The sequence below is a fragment of the Hemibagrus wyckioides genome, linkage group LG14 (genome assembly GCF_019097595.1).
Source record: "Hemibagrus wyckioides isolate EC202008001 linkage group LG14, SWU_Hwy_1.0, whole genome shotgun sequence".
Classification (NCBI taxonomy): domain Eukaryota; kingdom Metazoa; phylum Chordata; class Actinopteri; order Siluriformes; family Bagridae; genus Hemibagrus; species Hemibagrus wyckioides.
In genome coordinates this window covers 6,741,971-6,766,028 of record NC_080723.1, presented here as the reverse complement: position 1 = coordinate 6,766,028, position 24,058 = coordinate 6,741,971, and the positions used below count along the sequence as shown (strand labels likewise).

General features: G+C 39.6%; 2 protein-coding genes across 4 annotated transcripts; one reads left to right on the top strand and one right to left on the bottom strand.

Moving 5' to 3' along the window:
* Window positions 1–794: 794 nt before the first annotated feature.
* adpgk (ADP-dependent glucokinase) lies at window positions 795–9,915 on the top strand. 3 transcript variants are annotated; one of them, XM_058408418.1, is made up of 8 exons: window positions 795–902; window positions 1,567–1,815; window positions 2,563–2,788; window positions 4,900–4,962; window positions 5,093–5,213; window positions 5,407–5,603; window positions 6,770–6,868; window positions 7,446–9,915. In XM_058408418.1, exons 2-8 carry the CDS (start codon window positions 1,583–1,585, stop codon window positions 8,001–8,003), a joined length of 1,497 nt encoding a protein of 498 aa, XP_058264401.1. In that variant the 5' UTR covers window positions 795–902; window positions 1,567–1,582; the 3' UTR covers window positions 8,004–9,915. The 3 variants fall into 3 exon arrangements, with proteins under 3 accessions (XP_058264401.1, XP_058264400.1, XP_058264402.1); XM_058408417.1 differs by having other exon boundaries at window positions 7,443–9,915; XM_058408419.1 differs by lacking the exons at window positions 795–902; window positions 1,567–1,815; window positions 2,563–2,788; window positions 4,900–4,962 and having other exon boundaries at window positions 5,093–5,209; window positions 7,443–9,915.
* Window positions 9,916–10,036: 121 nt separating this feature from the next.
* bbs4 (Bardet-Biedl syndrome 4) lies at window positions 10,037–23,021 on the bottom strand. The gene is made up of 16 exons (XM_058408416.1): window positions 22,925–23,021; window positions 21,860–21,902; window positions 19,566–19,645; window positions 19,411–19,474; window positions 19,080–19,191; window positions 18,907–18,979; window positions 18,767–18,820; window positions 18,047–18,174; window positions 15,044–15,098; window positions 14,883–14,951; window positions 14,646–14,798; window positions 13,290–13,461; window positions 12,407–12,476; window positions 12,163–12,307; window positions 11,509–11,716; window positions 10,037–10,580 (listed from the first exon to the last, which is right to left on the bottom strand). The coding sequence occupies exons 1-16, from the start codon at window positions 22,949–22,951 to the stop codon at window positions 10,522–10,524; spliced, it is 1,512 nt and encodes a 503-aa protein (XP_058264399.1). The 5' UTR covers window positions 22,952–23,021; the 3' UTR covers window positions 10,037–10,521.
* Between the last annotated feature and the right edge of the window lie 1,037 nt (window positions 23,022–24,058).

Sequence of the window (24,058 nt, the reverse complement as noted above, 5' to 3'; positions counted from 1 at the left end):
GACTTGTGTCTTGCTTGTCATGACTTGTGTGTCTGTCTTGTGTGTCTTGTGTGTCTGTCATGACTTGTGTGTCTGTCTTTAAAAAAGCTTCTTGGCTTCACTTGAGTGTCTGTCTGGACTTGTGACTTTCAAAACAATGACTTGGACCCACCTCTTATATTACCAGTGTTCTTGTCTAGGGATAAAATAAAATAGTGATAAAATAGTTTAATAATTTAATTTTAGTTTTAGTTATTTTTTTCCCCTTCTTCTTTCTCTGTTTCTCTTCTTTTGTAAAGCTGCTTTGAGACATTTTGTCCATTGTAAAAGTCGCTATACAAATAAATTGAATTGAATTGAATTGTCCATGTTATCATATTATAATATCTGTAGGCACAGGGATTCAACACACAAGTCTTTTGTATTTTCTAATAAACTTGTCCAACGTATCATTTAGTTTTTCTAGCTCGAATTGAATAAGTATAACCAAAGTCTTAAATCTCAGAATTAAAAGTAAGCTTATAAATAATATAAAATGTCATTCCAGTGTTAAATTGGAAGTAATATATTCTGTCGGTGGAAGCTGAGAAACAAATATAATCTTTTATTGTACACATTGAAATCACTGTAAATAAAATAAATGTGTACTGGAATTAGATTTACAGTTTAATGGGTAACTGGCTGCACCACCAATTCTGTTGAACTGGCTGAGTTCATAGATTTAGTTCACTTCCTTACGAAGGCGATGATGTGATTCACCAACCCGCAGTACGCCGGTAAAATCGCGTATCTCCCTCTGTAACCGTGTCTCGCTACGTAGAAGCACTAAAGTTGCCGAGTCCTTCCGTGTTTCAGACGTGGCGCCGGAGCTCATTCAGCAGCCAGCCTCATTCACAGCTCTGGCTTTCATACTCATCTTTCAGGTCAGTGTGCACTGCATTTCATATTCGACACCGAAAAACGTCTAGGTCAGCATACATTATTGGTATTTTTGTTGTAAAATAGCTACAATTGTTAGCTAGTTAGCCAACCGTCAAGCTAACGCTAGCTCTCGGAGTGTAAGTGGGTAGAGAGGCAGCTAGCCAGCTTGTTTGGCCATTAAAGAAAACTTGATATGCAGGGAAGTCCTGGCTGTAATACAACATTTTTGATATGCATTTAACTAACTAGTTAGTTCTAAACACTAAACAGAGAAAGCATTAAGTCAGAATCATGTTAGACAACTTTTAAAGTCGGGTGTTTTATTGCATTTCCTTATAGAAAGGATTTAATCCAAAACAAACCGACTCCACCATTTCCAGTGGTGAATGAAAAGACTTTCTTAAACTTTTTTTGGCTACAAGTTACTAGGTCATTAGGTTAGTAAACAATGGATAAAATTACTTCCTTGAACATAAATGTGTGGTAATTTTCAAGTTACTTCCAGTCAGTGAACAATGAACCAGTGATATAACATTTCCCTCTCTGTATTTAAGTGTGATAGAGAGTCTGTTCAGGTCTTTGCTCTTTGTGTATCTACAAACAATACAGATATCCTGGTGGTGATTTGTTTGCATGTCTGTGTTTGGCTGGTTATTTTTTTTCCAGACGCTTTGCTTGAACAATGTGGAGGAAGGCTGCTGTAGTGGCATTACTGGCCTTTGCACTAGGATACGTCTATCACACAAACCCTCAGGTTCAGGAGCGCGCGTTGCAGCTCATCACCCAGTCCATCCCTCAGTCACTGTTCTCCTCACAGCATGAACATAGTACTACAAACTTGGAAGAAAACATCTCCCGAGCCTGGGACAGCCTCATCACTGCACCGGCAAGGCAGTGGGGTCGAATAGCAGTCGGGTGAGTGACCCCTATATATGTACATATAGTCCATATGGATAGATAAGCAGGTCTTGATTTATTTATCATAAACGAAATCTACTTTCCTTGACTTGCTAGGATGTCAGTGTATCTGAAACACTGTGATAATTCTTGTTCTACAGCAGTACACGACAGACAGTGCATTTTCTGTGCTTCTAGTGAACAACAGCAAAAAGGTGGAAAACTCATTTCATCTGTAATTTTAGTATTTTATTTCAAAAAAGAAGCTAAACAAAGCATTTTTTCACCATTCTATTATCAGCACATCAGGCCTATAAACTCAAATCATTTCAGAGCAAAATGTTTTAATGAGACAGCGATGCAGTCATTTCAGATAAAAATGTAATATGTAGCAGCGCACAAAATGCTGCATTTTAGGAAACATGGTAAATGACAAAGAAACTGGATATATTTTATTCACTGATTATTCTTTCTTTTAGAAAAAGTCACTGTAGAAACTGTAGTGGTCACTGCCACTTCCTTTTGTTCAGTGTCTTCGCAATTAACCACAGTTGCACGCACTGACTGACTCTAGCAGCCAACCAACACACTCCATTTCCATTCATATATGTAACATAGCTGTCTAAAAGAAATGTTATGTTGCTTTGCGTTGTTAATTGTGTAAGTTGTGTTTTTCAATTGCATTTAACTGAACCGTTTCAAGGACTCAAGCTAAACTGGTTTAGAAACAGCAACTCAACACCGATCTCTGGTTTCCTTCCTCAGGGTAAATGCCTGTATTGACGTAGTGGTGTCAGGCGTCAGCTTGCTCCAGGCTTTGGCGCTTGACCCAGGATCCGGTCAAGACCATGATGTGTTGCACTCCAAAGAGGACCTAAAAGAGACCTTCATTCACTACATGGAAAAAGGAGCAGCTGCAGAACGTTTCTTCTCGGATAAAGAAGTCTTCCAAAGGATCGCAAGAGCTGCTGCTGAATATCCTGGTGCTCAGGTACAGCGTGTCGGCTTTAGGGTTGTGTTTTTGTTCTTCTAGTTCCCTTGACCGTGTAGTCGGTGATTTTGGCAGAGGTTAGCCGACTGATTTGAAACTTGAATTCCGAACAAATAAAGCAGCTTCTTTGTCCTAATTGATTGGTTTATTTGTTTTAATCACCTGTGACCCCACACATTTTTTAACAGATATTTTTATTCATAGCTGCCAGAATGTGTGAGTCATTTACCAAAATGCTTTGGCTTAAAAATGTCTGATCCACTGAATAACTGTTAAATAACAGTACAGTCATAACAGGACTAATAACAGTTCAGCGATACTGTAATTAGCTTTTAAAGATCTTGTTCATGATGCTGCTAATTACAGGCCTACATGAGGAAGTATCTAGTAAAGAACCGCAGAATAGTGGCTAGCATTCAAACTTAAGCACAGTACATAACGTGCCTGGAGAAACAGCTATTGATTGAATGTACTGTTGTGTCTTTTTGGATGGTAATCCATTTGAATCGACTGGAAGACTACTTGGAACTACTCAAGCTGTTAAAACTGTATCTCCTTTCACTGTACCATCAGTAGCCTACTTCAGGTTTAGGTCAAGTATGAAATACTTCATGATGGTGCAGTTTATTTTACTACATTGCTTAAAGCTTTGAACGAAAAGAAATATGCTTCACAATTTTTTTTTTTCAAAAACTCAACTGGTTTAGGTAACTGAACAAACTTCCAACAAAACATAATATGTTATGGTTCTCGAGTATGAAACGCAAACATCCTGCCTGTTCCGCATTCCACAATGCTGACGCTTGCATTCTGAGTATAGTTAAACCCAATACTTATAGACATTAAACATGCTTGTGAACTGTAAAGGAAGTGCTCCCTCACTAGAGCTGACAGTTTAAATATTGAATGAAGGCCGAGTCCAGGGGGGATTGAGTTTCTGTGTCAGATTTAATTCTGCTTGGTTGACAGTAATTAATATTTTCAGCAGCAGACTCGAGTCATGCTTGCTCTAGCATTATTCTATATGTATTTGTATTGGCTCAGCACGGACCCGGGTTTGAGTTAGTGAGTTACTGCACACTCTGGTAATACAGTCCCTTCTGAAAGTATTGGACCACCAAGGCCAATTAATTTGTTTTTTGCTATTCACTGAAGATATTTGGGTTTGACCTGTTAATGATTGAGACATTTCCTGATATTTACATCTAGATGTGTTAAACCTGGCACCCATTCTTTTGGTGAGCAAAAATATCCGAACAGATAAAGCCTTAAAGGAAAAAACAATTACTATTAGGTTGCATACTCATTGCTTGCAATAACTGCATTAGCCACCGTCCTCACCAAACTGTATTCTGCTTTTGTGATGCTTTTCTAGGTTTGTAAAGCAGCTTCTTTCAGTTGTTGTTTGTTTTGGGGGGTTTCTCTTCAGTCTCCTCTTCAGGAGTTGAAATGTAGCTCAACTGGGTTATGCTCTGGTGATAGACTTCCACTTTTCCCCTAGTGAAGCCCTTTGTTGTGTTGACAGTGTGTTTTGGGTCTCTGCATGATGAGGTTCCTCCCAATTAGATTGTCTGCATTTCTCTGTAAATTGGCAGACCAAATGTTTCTGTAGACTTCATACTGAATTCATTCTGCTGCCAACGTCATGAGTTATAGCAGCATGAAAGATGACTGAGACCAGTCCAGAAGCAGTCATGCAAGCCAAAGCCATGAGACTACCTCCACCGTGCTTCACCAAGCTTGTATGTTTTGAATCATGAGCACAATGTTTGGCCGACCTGTTTCATGTCTGTGCCCAGTGTTCATGCAATGGCTTTGATTGATTTTTTTTCTCAGGCCTCAAATCAAGAGTAGACATGTAGACCGATTAGCTGTTTAAACGATCAGTCTAACAGGGCACATCTTGGCTACAAGAAATTCAGTCATATGTACCTATCATTTTGATCACTTGAAAAATCAGTGGTTTTAAACAAAAGGTACAATATTCAAAATTGTGAAAGAAATAAAAGCTGAAAATCTGACCCATTGTCTCGTTCATCTTTTGATCTCAAACCCATATTTTTGGAGGATATTCCATAATCATTTCTTTCTGCATTTCCTGTCTCTTATAGGTGTATGTGGGAGGAAATGCTGCTCTGATTGGCCAGAAACTTGCCTCTTACCCAGAGCTGGTGGTGAGTTTACATCTGCATTTCTGTAGATCAAAATTGCTGTTTTACTGATCTGTTTTGTTACATGTTTGAACATTCCTGTTCATGCTATAAGACATAGCTCATTGAGTAAAACACTTTTTTCCCCCTATAGGTTCTATTGTGTGGCCCAATTGGGCCAAAGCTGCATGAATTGCTGGATGAACAGATAGTAGTTCCACCACAATCACTTCAGGAGACTGATGAGTTTCACCTCATCTTTGAGTACAAGGCAGGTCAGGATAGATTCCTCTTTCCCTATGTGCATGACTGTAGAAGTAGAAGGAGGCTACTAGAGATAACAGTAGTGTTTCTCATAAAAACCATTTCCTTTGAACTTTATTATGTATACAATGTGCTATCAGCATAATGATGGTTTAGTTAAAGAGACTGCAGCTAAAGTCAGCTCTTGCGTTTGTGTATATTAAGGGGAGCAATGGGGATCGAGCCAGGCCCCTCAAGCTAATCGCTTCATCTTCTCTCACGATGTGTCTAATGGGGAGATGAGCACTTTGGAGACCTTTGTGGCCAGCCTGGAGGAGTTCCAGCCCGGACTGGTGGTGCTGTCAGGACTCCACATGATGGAGGGAATGGGTCGAGATCTCTGGGAGGACCGAATCAAAGAGGTGTGCTGGATATTTTACTATGTAGGATTTAAAACACCTGGTTTTTATCATCATAGTTAGCTATCCAATAAGAGTAATTTATCATAAATGAGCTGATCTCCTTTTAGCTCCGTTTTAGCTACAACTCTAGCACTAAGAATGAAACAATACACTAAAGCTATGTTATGAGACAGATCAGATATTACGAGAATACAGACTACATGAGATGATATTGACAGAATAAAATTTTAACTTTTAATTCTATTTATTTTGTAGTGACAACCACTGCAGTATCAGTGCACTGTTTTGTAAGAAAAGTAAATTCCCTCTGTTAGTAACGTTATTTTAATCTTTGTCAGTATGATAAATGTGATAAATTTACATGTTAATTTTATTAATATGGACAGATTTTTTTTTATAGTATGTTGGGCCAGAAATGATTAGCTGATTAATGATTTACATTTTTGTAATCACTGCTCCTATCCACTTAAAATACACAATAACGTCACACTTAACAATGTATTTGTACCAATGAGAAAGATGATCTGTTTATTTTGTATACATTTTATTTTGTTTATTTCAACTTCATTTGAGCAAAATTAGTTTCTGGTTGTGTCACTGCTAGCAAACACAACGTGCTTCTGGATCATTTTTAGATGCAAAGTGCAGCACACGTGTTGATATCAGAAACCGTGCTAGGTTACACGTATATACATGGTATATACAGTAACTACTCTCCAGATGGCTATGCTATGAATCTGCTGTGAATTCTGGGTCGTGTATTAAATGTGAAATGAGGCTGCAGGCTGGATTTAGCCTGTGGGCCTTGTGTTTGACTTCTGATTTGCTTAACCTTTTGAACTACGCATGCTTCCAGGCAGCAGAAGAGGTAGAGCTCATAATGAATATTAATGAAAGTCACTTCTCTGATGCACCTCAGAGAAGCAAAATTCGTCCTGCATTTTTTTTAGTGATGTTTGAGGCAATGAAATTCTGTAGGACATTTTTAATGCTAGTGTGTCTAATTATGAAACTACTATTAGTATTACTACTAAGCTGTACAAACTTGTTGGCTGTTGAGCATTGGTAGGTGAGCTTATACAGAATACACAAACTCTACACATTATTGGGCTCTTCAGATAAGTTTACGTCTGCCTGTTCTAAACAAGTAATTTAATCTCCTACAGTTTGCTGTTGCCATGTCCGATGTTCACAATGAGGCACCCATCCATCTGGAGCTGGCCAGTATGACTGATCGAGATTACATGAGCATCATCACGAAGGAGGTAAATGTATATGTTTAACACATTGTCCTCCTCTACATGTCTGATCTGTACTGCATGCTTCATTTTATGATCCAGCCAGGAATCACCCACCAATATTTTTGTTATTCATTTTGGAATACAGATTTATTTCTGTATTAATTATCTTGGGTATTCTAACTAAAATCATACTTTTAATGCTACAGCATCTGTGAATGGAAACTGGACATCTTACATGCTAGGTTTGTTATTGTGTAATTACTATAGCAGAAAGACTGGAGATCAGCCATTTTAGAGAATGCAAATTTACTATTATTCCATACTAACAGCTAGACAAAATTCTACAAAGTTGAGGACCACCATGTTATATTATTTATAATAACGTTTTTTATGTTGAGTAAAGGTCATGTTACAGGATCTGCCTTGTATTCGTATAAACATGAATACTGAAGTTTCATTAATATGACATTGTTTAGATTTAATCGAGCTGTTTGAGATGTCCACACGTGTAGTACAGAGCCACAGATTGTTTAGTGATACACCTTCTGTTGCTGAAAAGCATATGTAGCACATTCAGTATTGTGCATGCTTTTGTTAGCAGGTCCTGCCCATGGTGAACTCGATCGGACTGAATGAGCAGGAGCTGCTCTTCCTGTCTCAGGCTGGCGGAGGTCCTCACTCTGATCTCCGCTCGTGGAACGGCATTCCTGATGTGGGCCGCGTCTCTGATATCCTCCTCTGGATCCTGGAGCAGCACGGCCGAGCCGACCCGGACTCTGAAGCCCATCTGACACGCATCCACTTCCACACTTTGGCTTATCATGTGCTGGCCACGGTGGACGGCCACTGGGGGAACCAGCGCGGAGCCGTAGCGGCCGGGGCTCGTGTCGCCAGCTCTCAGGCGTGCGGATTACAAGCTGTGGACGTCAGTAAGGTGGAGCTCAAGGCTCCGCTTAGCTTCTACAGCTCTTTCACAGAACCAAAAGAGAGCTTAGTTTTGGACCCGTCCAATCCGGTGACGGTGTGGAGAAGGGGGACAGTGTCCTTCCATCTCAGTCCAGTACTCATATGCAAGCAGCCACTGAGGACAGTAGGGCTGGGGGATGCAATCTCAGCTGAGGGACTCATCTACTCTGAGATTGTTCCCCACTCTGACTAAAAGTGAACTGAGGGCCAATAACAATGTCTTAAAAACATTTCCTTACTCTCGATCCTCTCTACAGTGCCTGCTAAGCATCTAACCAGCTGGATAGATGTTCCTGTAGGTGCTCCTCCATTCCCTTATACCTTAATGTGAAAAGTGACAAATGGAGGAAGAGAGGATGTTTTTCATGGGTACAGGAATGAGACTTTAACCTCACTTTTTCTTGTACAAACTCAGTGCATAGTCTTAATCCGTTTGGTGAGTACTGTACTTCGTCTTACTTGAGACCGTATTATTGCACTGAGTAGAAAATGCTGTTATTATTATTATTATTTTCCTCCACACTCCATGGCTCCATTGACTACTATGACAGAGATCTACTTATGAGCAAGGAGCAGAGTCCCTGAGCTGCTACAAAATAAAAATGGCTTGAGAATCCCGCAGGCCCCCAATGAAATCAAATGCCTTAACCAAAACCAGAAACTAAGCAAAACTGTCATGCTTAAGTGGTTATACATTTGCCGCTTAACTGCTTTCTGCCCTCAGAAAGAGAAAAACCCAAACTATCCCATCCTTTTCTCCTTCCTCGACATGTTTAACTTGAGCACAGTCTTCTGGCTTAACGAATCTAATACTGGTAGTTAAAACTAACAAATTCTTAAATACGGCAAAAGTATAACCAGCTTCATGAAGGAGCTTCACCCAGAAGGCTTTTCCCGAAGTGACCAAGAGTCTTCTCCTAAAATGTACCTATTTGGGGAAACAATATAATTTTAAATAAAGTCTACTTATAATAATACATGTTGATGCTAAAATGTATGGGCACTAACTCCACTATATACAACTGTCTTAGATATTTTAGCTGTAAGCTTTTATCCGAATGTCTTTAAAACAATTATAAAAGATATATATATCTATATATATTCAATCCAACTTGTCTAAACTTTCGACTGGTAGTATAGGTCAAAACTATTTTAGGTTAGTGAAATTGTGTATTGTAACTTGCACCCAGTTGGAAGGCAATACACAAGCTTCTAGAAATGGCAGATCTTAGTGTTCTGCTTCGTAGAACATTTGTAAGAAAACCAGCACCCACTTCCTCCTCAGCATGTTTTAGATCATTTTACTCACTTAAGTCAAGAAATCCTGCCTCTTCTGCTGAATGGTTCAAAATAAGGAAAATAAGGGAACATTTCCTACTTGTTTAGTCATGTCCTGTACTCTTCCTATTTTTATAGAGCATAAATCAAGCCATGTCTGTACGTACATAGTGTTGAAATGATTCAGTATCTTGGTTCAAGTTTTGAGATTGTTAGGGGGAAAAAAAAGTCCGGCGATCAGCAACTGACTGCTTTTATGCATGATGAGACTTGAAAAGTTTTGTGATTTCACACAATTCTTGACTAATAAGAAAGCCAGCCTCTCTCTCCTGATGTAAAATGGTATATTGTGGGCCAGCTGTCAGAAGTGAATGATGGGGCAATGTACGAGGATGGTCGATTTAGTTCAGTGCTGGACGGTTCACCAGTCTGTTGATGACGATGAGCGACCCTGATATAGCCCATAAAACCAATTAGAGGCCATTAAGCTGCTACTGTAAGTGGTGCTCATTGTTTCTCATTGGACTGATGACTGCTAAAAGCTGCACATATCATTGCATTATGAAAGTCAACCAGATGTCATGCAAATATTCTTCTTTATGTTACCAGGCTTTGTTACAATTCTTTCTATGCTCTGTTTCTGTAGTTAACATACTGGAATAATGTCATATTTAACTTTCTTTCTGTCTTTTGTAATGTATTTTGATTTTTTTTTTTTTGTTTCTTTAAAATGACTCCATGTTATTGTGGCAATTAGAACATTCGTTTCAGAACAGAGTTTGTACAAATTATGCAAAGTCTTAAGCATTAAATGGACGTTAAGATAACAGGAATATATTTAGTAAAATTACAGACTTCTAATGATATTTTTATATTGATAAACTATCTGTTGATCCCAAATCTACCATCTTAATGTTTCTTTGTAAAGAAATTTAATGGGGGGGAAAATGCAAACAGCAGAACTTGTTTATTTCCAACTTAGCTCAGATACAAAGGTTGGTAAAGCATCTACATTAATGTAATGCATATTTGCATTTCAGAATCCATTTCCAAAACTGATAAAAATCAATGTAACGCATGGTTCTCTATAATATTAAAACCCTGTTAGTGTTAACATGCCAAAAAATCGAATCTGTCCTGAGCTGTTCCTGTAGTATGACTGATATCACCAAGTGAACTAGGAAAAAAACAACCAAGAATGCATCGGAGCAATAGTTCAGCAGACAGATCTTAATGCAAAAACTCTGTACATATGTCTAAAAAAAATAAATACACTATACATTCATAGGACACAAATACTATATAAAGCTCACGCAAACTGTTCTCAGAGTAGCAGTTAGCATTTGTCCATGCTTGGGAAACTCTACTCTGCCACTGCTCTGGGTTTGCTCTTCTTCTTCTCCTTGGCTTTGTGAAGTTCTGCATCATCACCATCATTCAGCCTCTCCTGGAGGTTCAGAGGGGGGCGCTGGTGCACTCTCCACATCTGGCTCTACACAGGAAATAAGAACCTTAAGGATAGACAATACCCGAAATCCGTGTTTGTAGATTTTTGCGGCTCAGGATGACGTTAATTATGATATAAAAAGAAGTCTACGGCTTCTATCTATTACATTTTTAGTGACACTGTAACAGGCAGCGTACATTCTAGCAACCCGTTCTGGCAGTTTTAGATGTAACATTGTTCAGCCATGTCCGATGCAGTAGGTGTGTTTCCCATGTGTGAGATGAACAAGGAAGAGCTAACATCATTGCCCAGGTTTCAGAAAACATTTCCAGCTGAAATGCATCATAAAAACTAGACCTAAACCTCCAGGGGGAAAAAATGGAAAAGGCAGCCTCTATGTTTGGAGTATCTTTAATGAACCAACATTTTTTGTCTTTTTTCAGAGCATTATAGAATTTAATTCCAATGATTTGCTATAAAACAATATCTTTGAATCTGTAGTGTATTTTAAAGTGCTGTGATCAGGAAACCCTGTCAGGGCAGCACAGGGCAGCGTGATTCCTGGGCCTCTATTAGAGCTTGTTGCGGTTCTCATTTTTGACCACTAGGAAGTCTATGGAAGCTAAATGTAGCAGAATTACACTGACCCATGACCAGTTCTAGATTCAGAAAGATGAGAAAATCACTGACTTATATCTGTAAAATAGTGACTATTTTAATTGCTGGCCATTTAGAAGAGTCACTTGGTATTTCATCACTTGGAATTGTTTTTTTAACCCTACTTTATACATCACAATATTATAAAAAACAGTACTAGTACTTAGATCTAATAATATTTCAAGCTTCTTTGATCAACTAGTGTCTGTGATCCACTTCAAATCTTATCAATAAATAAGTGTGTGGCTTGAAACATATCCAGCTCACAAAGGACAGACTCAGGTTGATTAAAACACTATATGCAGAATTGGTGTACCTGCAGCCAGCTGTATGCTTTTGCTGTAGCCTGCAGCTGATGACATGGCCTGGCCCAAGGCCAGATTGGAGCCCAGGGGCTGCTGGGAAGAGGACGGCTTGCTGGAAGATGAGCGCTGGCTGCTTTTGGATTCTTTGCCTGATTTTGGCCAGAATAAATTTTCCCCAGCCTGAAGGGCTGCACCCATTTTATGAGCCATCTCTACGAGCTGTGGAGAACAGATACTGTATGTAGTACTGAATACTCGCACCACTACACACCGATATGCACTACCTGTATGTACATGCAGTAAAACCTTGCTTTAACGTGTGCTATATGTCAAAGACTGCCTAATTATACTGGCAAGGGAATACAGGTTTAGGTGTGTTTCATTATGGGTGATGGTTAACATTAGCTGACTAACATGATAGGATTGCTAAGATGAATGGTTGAAACCATAAAATGAATACACAATTTTAGTACAGAAAAAAGTAACCCTAAAACTAATTTCAAACCTTATTACTCACTGATCAGAAACTTTCCCCAATATAATATTCCAAAATAGTGTTTATAATTCGATTCTAAATGCTTTGTTAATTTCCTATGTGAAAGTTTAACATTTTCTAGCAGCTATATCAGTGACATTCCAGCTGTATTTGTGTAGCGAGGTTCTACCTCAGGGTCAAACTCGGTGTTGCTGTTGCGCTCTATCAGCATGTTGACTTTTTTCTCCATTTCCTGGTACTGCTGCAGTGCTGTCTTCTTGTCTCCCTGATTATACAAGAGCACTGCAAAATTCAGATTCACCAGAGGGTTGGATCTGGAAGAGATAAACAGAAGTAAAACAGAGATGGTCAGTCACCTTCAGTTAGCATGTGCAAATCAGCTACAGTTGTTCAGGAAGTTTTAGAAGACTTACTCATCAAGTAGAACAGCTTGCTCGTATGACCTGCGTGCATTTTCTACATCATCCAAATTGGTCAGGGCAACTGGGACAAACCAAGACATGGATGAATATTACTCAAGACATGTACTTAAAGAACAAAACAAGACTATGGAGAAGTTGTAGCAAAATCTCTCAGTACTTAATCACAATAAATAACCAGCACATTACAATTTTGGAGGCTATGCCTTGACAGATTAACTCACATACTCTTTCGTTAAAACTGTTCTAATTATTAACCAGTTAATGTTGCAGCCCATCAAACTCAAGGTTCAAAATGTTCTGAGATGCCCAGACATGCTTTTCTGCTCACCATGGCTGTAAAAGTGGTCAGTCTCTGAGCCTGTATTCACTGTAACCTCAGATTCCTGTTCCTGGCTGACAAAACCAGAACACGATGTAGTTTTCTGCTGTTGTAGCTAATCCACCCTTACAGCTCATTGTGCTGTGAGTTCTGAGATGCATTTCAGCTCACCATGGCTGGTTACTTGAGCTACTACACCTTTCCTGTCAGCTCAAATCATTCTTTTGTCCATTCTCCCAGACTGGTCTGAGATGGCAGGATGTGTGAATTAGCGCTCTTTACAACCGTAGTGAGCAGAAAGGCATTCTCAGAACACATCGAACCTTGATACTACAGGAATCTGGGGTTACAGTGGGCACAGGCTCCCCAGAGATCTTGTGTTGCATAATGTCAGTGGGGTTTATCATCTATATATAGAAGAGAGCTTACTGTCACATTCTACAGTTTTTTCCATGACAGTAAGCTTGTGTTAATTTGACCAGAACTACACTTACATGGTTTGAATCTTTTTTTCACTCTATATAGTTTAGGAAGGAAGGAAACAGGTGTAAATACCAGCGAGAAGCATGTAGAGCTCTCCCATGCGTGGATTCAGGTTAATAGCAGCGCTGAGGAAGTGGAAGGCTGAAGCGTACTGCTGCATGGTGAGATGCACCAGACCCAGATTATACAAGACCTTCCAGTCAAATGGAGACAGATAGTTTGCTCTCTTCAGACAGCTTATAGCCTGAGAAAGGAACAAACGGAAGAACAAAAACAGAAAAAAAAGCACAACAAAACTGAGAAATCATAAGTAGGGCATATTATATATACTGGTTAAAAAAATTTAAGGAACACTTTGAAAACAAATCAGATCTCAATGGGGAAAAATATCATGCTGGATATCTATACTGATATGGAACTGGGTAATGTGTTAGGAACGAAAGGATGCCACATTGTTTGATGGAAATGAAAATGATCAACCTACAGAAGGCTAAATTCAAGGCACCCCGAAAATCAAAGTGAGAAAATGATGCAGCAGGCTAGTCCAGTTTGCTGAAATTTCATTGCAGCAACTTAAAATGGTACTCAGTAGTTTGTATGGCCCCCACGTGCCTGTGTGCATGTCTGACAACGATGTTGCAGGCAGCATAACGTTCTCCGCAGCTTTTCCAGACCCTTTGACATCTGTCATGTGCTCAGGGTGAACCTGCTCTCATCTGTAAAAAAGCACAGGACGCCAATGGGGGACCTGTCAATTCTGGTGTTTAATGGCAAATGCCAATCGAGCTCCATGATGCCAGGCAGTGAGCACAGGGCCAACTAGAGGACATTGGGCCCTCAGGCCACCCTCAGAAAGTCTGTTTCTGATTTTTTGGTCAGAGACATTCACACTAGTGGCCTGCTGGAGGTCATTTTGTAGGGCTCTGGCAGTGCTCGTCCTGTTCCTCCTTGCAAAAAAGAGCAGACAACGGTCCTGCTGATGGGTTTGCCTGTCTCCTGGAATCTCCTCCATGCTCTTGAGACTGTGCTGGGAGACACAGCAAAACTTCTGGCAATGGCACGTATTGATGTGCCATCCTGAAGGAGTTGGACTGCCTGTGCATCCTCTGTAGTGTCCAGGTATAGCCTCATGCTATCAGTAGTGACCCTGACCCTAGCGAAATGCAAAACTAGTGAAAAATAGTTCGAAAAGATGAGTAAGGAAAACATGTCAGTTTTGGGGGCCATCTCATTGTTGCCCATCTAGCGTACTTGTTATTTTCATTAACACCAAACCAGCTGAAACTGATTAACAACCCCCTCTGCTACTTAACTGACCAGATCAATATTCCAGGAGTTTAATTGCTATACTCTGATTAAAAAGTGTTCCTTTAATTTTTTTGAGCAGTGTATAATAAACATCATGAGGTGAAAAACTCCAAAGCTCACAGCTACATATTTCTTCTTGCCAAAGAAGCACATGCCGATGTTATTCCAGAGTGGAGGGCTTTCAGGCACAGTGAAAGCTGCCACACGATATTTATTCATGGCCACATCGAAATCCCCATGTGTCTGCATCATGCTTCCTGCTGCCAAAATGGCCTGGGGGAAAACACACACCCACTGAGTACATCACGTTCAACTTCAAAGGCAAGACATATACATCGAAATGGAAGTTTTTCTGACCTTGTAATTGTTTGGGTCATATGTCAAAGCATTTCCAAGATGTTCGAAGGCCCTCTGATATTTTCCGAGCTAAGAAGAAATACTAAAATGTCAGGAATTTGAAGTACTGACCACCTAAGGCAACATTAATTTCCAAGAACTGACTGGCTGTTGAAACTGACCTGCATATATAAGAGTCCCAGTGTGGTCAGCAACTCCGTGTTCTCTGGCGAAAACCTAAAACACAGATTCACAACTGTTTAGTGAACCTCAGGATAATTCTTCTCAAAGTGGGTGTATATATATATATGTATACACTACTCACAAAAAGTTAAGGATATTTGGATTTTTTAAGAAGAAGCATGCAGTGGTGGTTTCCTCATCTCAAACAATTTATTGAAACAAAAACCAACAACAGTGGTGGGTATACCACAACAAAAATGTCAATGTCTCAATAATTTGTCATGTGCCCTTGACCATCAATTACAGCTTGACAATGACGTTTCATGCTGTTCACGAGTCGACTTATTGTCTGCTGAGGCATGGCATTCCACTCTTCTTGAAGGGCAGCCCTCAGGTCATTGAGGTTCTGGGGTGTAGGGTTACGAGCCTCTACACAGCGACTCAGGTCTGGAGAAAGTGAAGGCCACTCCATTTGAGGTACCCTGGAGCATTGTCATCCATGAAGATGAAATTAGGCCTGTGTTGTTCAAGCAGGGGCACAATGACTGGATTAATGATGTTATTCAGGTAGTATTGGCTTGTCACTGTACCATTCACAAGATGTAGGGCAGTTCTGTATTGAGTAGACACACCTGCCCAGACTGTAACACCACCACAACAATGGCTGATGCATAGCCCTCTCCTTGACCTCTCCAACATCGTTGGCGGCCATCATTTCTGCTCAATGTGAACCGACTTTCATCAGAGAACAGCACTGAGGCCCACTGGTCCCTCGTCCAGCGTAAATGCTCCCTGGCCCATGCAAGATGCCTGGTGGGGTGGTCAGGTACCCTTGCAGGTTGTCTAGCACGCAGACCACACTGATGTAAATGGTTTCGAATGGTCTGACGTGACGCTTGGGTGCCTCTCACCTCCCTTAAATGTGCCTGGAGTTGAGTGGCATTCATCATCCGGTTCCGCAGGGCACTGTTCACAATGAAGTGGTCATCAACATGGGATGTGGCCAAAGGATGTCCACTTCTATTCCTTTCTGTGACTCTTCCAGTCTCTCTGTATCTCTGTTGCAACCTGCTGATGACACTCTGTGACACTCTAAGCTCAGTGGCCACTTCCCTCTGAGAACATCCTGTTTGAAGCCTCGCAATGCAGAGGTACTGTTGATCAATTGTTAGGTGTCGTCTTGGTCTCATGATGTCAAAATGTGAACAGCATGATGAAGAGGACAGTTTAAATACCAATTCTAATTGAACCAGAAAATGTATTGGTCGATTCATGGATCAAACACCAGTTGTGAATTTTGCCGTTAAGCACCTTGTTAGAGAACAGCAAGTTATGCAAAAAGTACTGAAACACTGAACAGTTGGACATGTGCATTCAAAAGTGTAGAGAAGGTCAAATTAAGTTCACCTGTAAAGGTTATAGGGCATTTTAGGTGCATCCTGAAATTTCACCCGAAAGACGAATATTCTTAACTTTTTGTGAGTAGTGTATATACCCACATATAGACAATATGAAATGGTAAATAAGGCTTTCTTATGGACTTCTACACTACTGCAACACACTAATCCTGGACCTTCCAGCCAGCACCATCAAACTTCTCCCAGTGATTCAGAAGGCAGCATCATGTCTTGTTTTCAACCAGCCCAAAAGGAGCTACATAACACTCCTCTTCCTCCACTGCCCCCCCCCACACTTTTATTGTCTTCTGATTTCTATTCTATTCTATTATTTAATATTATATTATATTATATTATATTATATTATATTATATTATATTATATTATATTATATTGTATTGTATTGTATTGTATTGTATTGTATTGTATTGTATTGTATTGTATTGTATTGTATATGGCTTCGCTTGTATTTCCTCATTTGTAAGTCGCTTTGGATAAAAATGTCTGCTCAATGAATAAATGTACTATAAATGCATTATGCAAGCATAGATTGTATTAGACTACAATGGTGTTACATCATTCTTAACATCATATATTTTATAGACTTCTATTTCTAATATTTCTAACAATTTGGTCTGACCTAGATATTTTGCCATAAACATTGTGGATGTTACTGCAACCTGTCTTGATCTCTAACAACCAACACTTTACACAACTTCTAGCCTGGCAGCATCATATTTGTCTTCCACTTTCTCATCTTAGTGCAGCTCATCCCAGCAAGCTGTTAGTTATTCATTTTGGCTCAGAGGAAGAACAGAGTGAGTACGTCTCTTTCTTCTGTCTCTGGTGTAAATGAGCGGAACCGAGGTTTCTTGCTCCAGGAGAAGCCCAGCACCGCTCATTAAGGCACGTCAACATTACTAATTCAGCCACTCTACAGGAGGGCCATGGTAAAGATGAGGACACACACTGTGCTTGCTGCCGCTTCTCTGCCTCCTCATATTTACTCTCCTAGAGTTCCTCTGATATATGTGCCAGAGTATACACTAACAAGCTCAAGGAGTTATTTCTGCGAGTCAATAAAAGCAAAAAAAGTAAACACTCCTAATCAAACAACGTTCACTAGCGCACTAAATATCACTGATTCTTTTTGTAGCCGTATCCGATCGATGTGTCAAATCTGTTTAAGACGTGACTCTGATCTTTAAAGAGTCTCTACTCGAAGCTTTTAAAAATGTTCTTTCCTTAAGGGAGGTTTGCAAAAAAGAGGCTGTAACAAAAGAAAAGTGTCACAGTCAGCCTGTAAATGTGATTAATTACAGCCGTTGCTCTGCTTCTCATCCCAGCATGCCGTTTTTCCCTAAAGCGTCTGCCACCACCACTTGCTGTGAATCTCTAAGGGGCATCTGAGGTTACTCATCACAGAGCGCCTTTGATCAAGAGTCTTCTAGGCCAAAGAAAAAAGGCTCAAAGCTATAAAATGGTTTGGGCTGAGATGGTGAAAAATCGTCATCTGAAACTGCACTGCACACTGGCAACACCAACCGAGTGTGATAAAATACTGCAGAACCGGACCAGAGGCGTTAAATTCATGAACACACTTACTCCACTGCGCTCTTGTAGATCTCAATGGCCTTCTCTGTGTCCCCCTGTAATAGGTAGCTCTTTCCCAGCATCATGTAAGTCATGTCATGCTTGTTAAGCTGTAACGCCATGTTCAGATGCTCCTCAGCCTGCATACAAGTCATAGGTTAAGTAAAAGGTAAATTACAGCTACAACAATTGCAGTTTAAAGCTTTAAGTCACCACTGTATATTGCCAACAGTTTGTGGACATCTGACCATCACACCCATCACTGCTTCAGTGCCCTTTGCTGTTAAATAAGCTCCACTCTTCTGGGAAGGTTTTCCACTAGATGTTGGAGTGTGACTGTGGGGATTTGTGTTCATTCAGCTACAAGAGCAAGATCAGATGATGTTGGATAAGGTGGTCTGGGGTGCAGTCTGTGTTCCAGTTCATCCCAACGGTGCTCAGTGGGGTTGAGTCAGAGTCAGGACTCTGTGCAGGACACTCCCGTTCTTCCACTCTGACCTTAACACACCATGTCATCATGGAGCTTACTTTGTGCACAGGAGCATCGTCATAGGTTTGGGTCTCTTAGTTGCAGTGCAGGGAAATTCTAGACACTTCCAACTTTGTTGCAACAGTTTAATGGAGAGCCACATATGGGTGTGGAAGTCAGGTGTCCATATACTTTTGGCTATGTAGTGTAAAACCGACTACCCCAAATGACTACAGAGGGGGACACACAGGGACCTTACTTACACTTTTGAAGTCTTTAGTGTAGATGTAGCAAACTCCGAGATTATGATTGATCTCCTGTAAATAAACTGAAATGTCACTTTGCGCTACAGAGTATAAGTTCTTGGTTCGAGAGTTATGGATAATTGTGCTTGGAAATTTACCCAGTCTTTCTGATTGAGACGAGCCGCCTCATTGTAAACCTCGATGGCAGCCTTATGTTTCCCTAAGAGAAACCTGCACAGACAAAAATGACTTTCTTTCTGACAGAACTTACAAATTTTCATCAAAAATTCAGAAAAAAACCTAAGGACGTATATCAACACAGGATTCTTACAGGGAGCGAGCCACTTGTTTGAGGTTGTCTGAGCTGGTGGGGTTAAGGATGGCACAGCTCTGAAACAGCTCTAGAGACTGTTGGATTTTCCCCTCTACACGTAGGATCAGAGCTACACATACACACAATTTTTAAAATCAATAATTAATCATTTTGAAGTCATTATAGGGTTAGAACATCACACATTAATCCTATCCCATATTGCCAGAATACACTAAGTGTGGATAAAAGTGTTTCGTCATAACATTACACATTGCAGTCACAAAAAACATTATATCTATCAACGTCCATAAGTGGCATAACATAACCGTAGACACTAGATAAAAGTTACCTTGGACATATATGGCATATTCACACATGCCCTGAGTCTCCTGCAGCTGCTCTTTTACAATCGCCTGGAAAGATAAGAAGCATATTCACAAAACACAAAGTATAATGCAGGAATAAGAGACAATGAAGAAGCTGCCAGTGGAAGAAGAGCTTCACCTTGCATGTCTCATAGTCCTTACGGATGTAGTGTAGATGGATGAGCCAGTTCCTCCTCTCTAATATGGGGAGCTCTGGGGCTGAGGAAGGAAACATAATCTATTACATAAACCAACAACCAAGTCTAGTATGTTACATTAGTGTTACCTTGTGGTCTTTAACCATTAGCTTGCTGCAACAACACAGTCATTTCAGTCCTTTTTAAAGTAATCATGGTTGTAAACAGATTAGGTTGTGCATATAAAGTGAAGTTATATGCGAATATGGTGTTTCAATAGTCATCTACAGAGCATTTTAGGTCACACTTCAAATTAAACATATAAAAAAATAAAGGATCATTTGACTCAGAGTTCAGATAAAGCTCTATGGCCCTTATTTTACACTCGTTAAACATGTTCAGTGTCTTATTTGCTGCTAAAGCCACTGAGCCTAGTCTCCTCACTGCAGGAGAGCATGTAGAGCCCCAAGTCCCCAATCCTTAAGGCCACTAGAACAAATGCAGTTGCCACAGTCTGTGTGCATCTGCATATTACTTAGCATGTTCACAAGCCTGCTGGCAAAACCTGCTTTCAAGCCTTTCTATTCTGGGACAGACTTTTCTCTCGGAGCTTTAATCCTCTTCAAATGAAAGTAGTGCATGAAAACGCAACAAATAGCACCATCCACAGGAAAAGCTGAGAAATGACAGTCAGAAAGGAAATGTAGGAAAACATATTTTGAGCTCACTCTAGAATCTACTGCAATGTACATTTCTCTTTGAATAACTTTTACATATCCCAGCTCTCACCACCAAATGGTGATCAAATCAGATGGTGATCAGGAACTGTGAACTAGCTGACAGTTGTGGGGCCAACTCTGGGGATCTTTCTCTCATTCAATGCTTTGTTTAAGAGTATCACCTCTAGGCTTTTGCATTGTCATACCAGGGAGATGACACCTGTGAGGTCTACCTCCCCTTGGGGGTTTTTATCACCTCTAGGCTTTTGTATTGTCACACCTTCAAGACCTTTAAAACTGCAGCTCATCTTCCTTTTCACTGGACTCCATGACTAGAGTACCACCGCAGTGTGTTCTGCTCTCCAATAAAACATTCCTGCTGAACACTAGTTCCGAATCCCCTGGTCTGGGTTTTCTGAACTTTCTGAATTACTAATCTGTAGTCTTTAGGGAAGTTTACAGGAGATGTTGGGATTAAAACTTTTTGGATCTCTGTTATTTGATGATGCAATCACTGACAAAGCCAGTAGAAATATATTGTACATATATTATATACAGAATAAGTATGCATACATTTGGAAAGTATTCATCACATAATTTTTAAAGATCTCACATTAAACAGAAGAGAAATGCTTCATTTCTGCATATACTATACCACACTGTATTATATTAAGACTTTTATCTAGCTTCTAACACAAAGTCAGATCATGTATATAACCTGCAGAGAGTTTAATCCAAATCTCACTAACTCAAAACCGAGTAGGTGTGGGACGAATATAATGTGCTCTGTGAGTGGAAAATTCAGTGATAAAATGTTATATTGTTCTAATAAATTACTGAAATCTAAATAAAAAAATATATATTAATATTAATATAAATTGAAGACAAAATATTATTCTGTACATTTAAATAAAGCACCTGAAATTGTAATAGCTTTATTCATTATATAAATGTGTTCACAGGGGGTAGGTTCAGTTTTTTTTAACAGTTAATCATTAATCAGTTAACCAAGACCCTTGGACTGAGCCTTTTGAACACCTTTGTTAACACAGCCTTTGTTGCATATATCTGCATCTCTTAATGTATTGTGGACTTTATCGTCTTTCTCTTTGCTTTGGAAAGCGTAAAGTCACCGATGCCTGTAATATTGTGCTGAATAGAAAGTTTAGTCCATTGTAATTACTCTTGATTAAGGATTAAGCAGAACCATCTTACTCCATTTCAATGAACATTTCAATGAACTCTGAACATTTTCCAAGCGCAGCATACAATAAAGCACACTTAAAAGGGGCAGTGGTGGCTCAAGTGGTTAAGGCTCTGAGTTGTTGATCGGCGGATATGGGTTCAAGCTCCAGCACCACCAAGCTCCACTGTTGAGCAATTGAGCGAGGCCCTCAACCCTCTCTGCTCTAGGGGTGCTGTATCATAGCTGCCCCTGTGCTCTGACCCCAATTTCCTCAGCTGGGATATGCAAAGAAAAGAATTCCACTGTGCTGTAATGTATGTGTGGCCATAATAAATACATGTTTTAAAGCTCTGAAACCTTGTACACTAAACCCTGGACTTCAGGTACATACCTTTTTTAGTACGGGGTTTCGTGGCCACAGGGAGTGAAGCCTCCTAAAGTCAATAAACAGATCAAAATATCAATATCAAAATCCATTGAAAAACTATACAGATTGAGTCATAACTGCATGAATAATAATTTATTTCTGTTACACATAAGCATGACAATAACTGCTGTTAATAACAAATGAATGACAATCAATCAAGGTCAGAACTGTGCAAGAACCTAAACACGCACAAGGATTAGATGAGATTTGTGACAGTAAGTATGGATAAGAATTGATATGCAGGTTGGAGGAGACTGGATGAAATCTAGAGAAGGCCCACATGGAGAACATGCACAGAAACACACAGTGTGAAACCCAAGCTCAAGATCCAACACAGGATCCTGGGGCTGTGAGGATGTTCGATTTTATAGCTAGTTTAATGGGATAATTATCATATTTCAGCATAGACCGTAGTTAAGATTAATAAAGCAAGATAAAAATTTCTGGGGTGCTTGAACACATTACGTTGTTCATTAGCCTATAACAGGGTCAGGATGGGAATACGCTCTCTAAGGGATCATTATTTTGATAGTTTGTTTAATAGTTCTGGTTTGCGTGAAATGTTGTGTGTAGGTTCCTTGTTTTAACATATTAAGCCATGTTGAGCTTATAAGAGGACAAAGTGAACATGACTATATGATTCTTTATAAACTATTTTATCCTTAAAAGGGTAGATGATGTTTACAAGTAGTGTGTGTGTGTGTGTGTGTGTGTGAGAGAGAGAGATTTGGTGTTGCCTGGTCATTGTTTGTACCAGGTTTTAGAATTCCTTAAATAAACACTAATTGTAATTCTTCCAGAACACTAAACAGACCCTGTGCAGATGCTCATGTGACTGTTATAACTCCATTACTTCTTCTGAAAAGCATTATGTCCCTGTGCTCGTGCCGAGCTCTCTGAAGCTAACTAAACCCAAAAATCAATTCGCTACACGATCAGTACTTGCATTATCCACTGACTGCACCATAGGACGCAAAAAGTAAGCGAAAAAAACAGGTTTTAAAACAAATTCCTTTGAAGGATTCTCACCGTTTTGACGGTCTCGTCGTCAGCCATCGCTCCGTGCAGCAGATTATAAACACGCGCACTTCCGGTTTCTCACAGCACCCTCAAACGCGCAGCTGTTACTATGGCAACGCCTTTACCGCTACAGTGCCAGGTATATATTTTACTACACCATTAGATTTGTATTTGTTTTCCCGGAAAAATTCCGCTTTAACATTAAAGTATGCGTTATTGTGAAAGCCGTTTAATTTTTTAAATATGTTTTATTTGGCAAGCACCACCCCTAAAATATTACTCCTGGTATTTTCTGATATATTTATCATCTTGGTATTTTTTTTATGATCATGTATAATATATTCCTCCTGACATATATTGCAATAAGTTTTTGCTAGGGTTAATGTTTACCTTAAACCTAAAAATCCAATTTATGGACTTTGATTCTAGTTTTGATGCGAAATCTGAATCCTAAATACAGATTCTGTGCCAGACATGAAACATCCGGTATTCCCAGGGAAAAGTGGCATCACAGCTATCTGCTGAATTTAGCTATATCATTAGAACCTAAAAACTTTATATGCACATTACAGCTCATATCTTGTGTTTAACTTCACTTAAACAAAAACCTGTAACCAGTAGTTTCAAAGCTATTTTCAAAACAAAGAAAAGGCTTTTAGATCATTATATCATTCAAATAGACAAGCTCTACATTTATAACACACAGAACTGGTTTAACATAAAAAAGGACAATATTCAGTGTCTTAATGGCTGCTTTTTCCACGGGGCCTAGTCTCCTCACTGCAGGAGAGCATGTACTGCTCCCAGGCCCCAATCCCAACATTTATCTGCATAACACTTAGCAAGTTCACAAGCCTACTAGAAAAATCTGTTCATGAGCCTTTCTGTTACAGGACAGGCTTTTCCCTCTGAGCTTTAAGACTTGCACAGTATCATACACTAACCCTAGACAACAAATGAGGTTCTTTACAAGGTGTTTAAGGTAGCAGTATACCCTAGGTAGTATCCCTAAATAAAATGAACACTGTGTTTAACATAATTCCTCCACACTTTACATGAAGTTAAGTTGCTTAAATAATAAAATACAATAAAATAAAATATTAAAATGAAATATAATTGGACATTTAAAAAACCAGGGTAAAA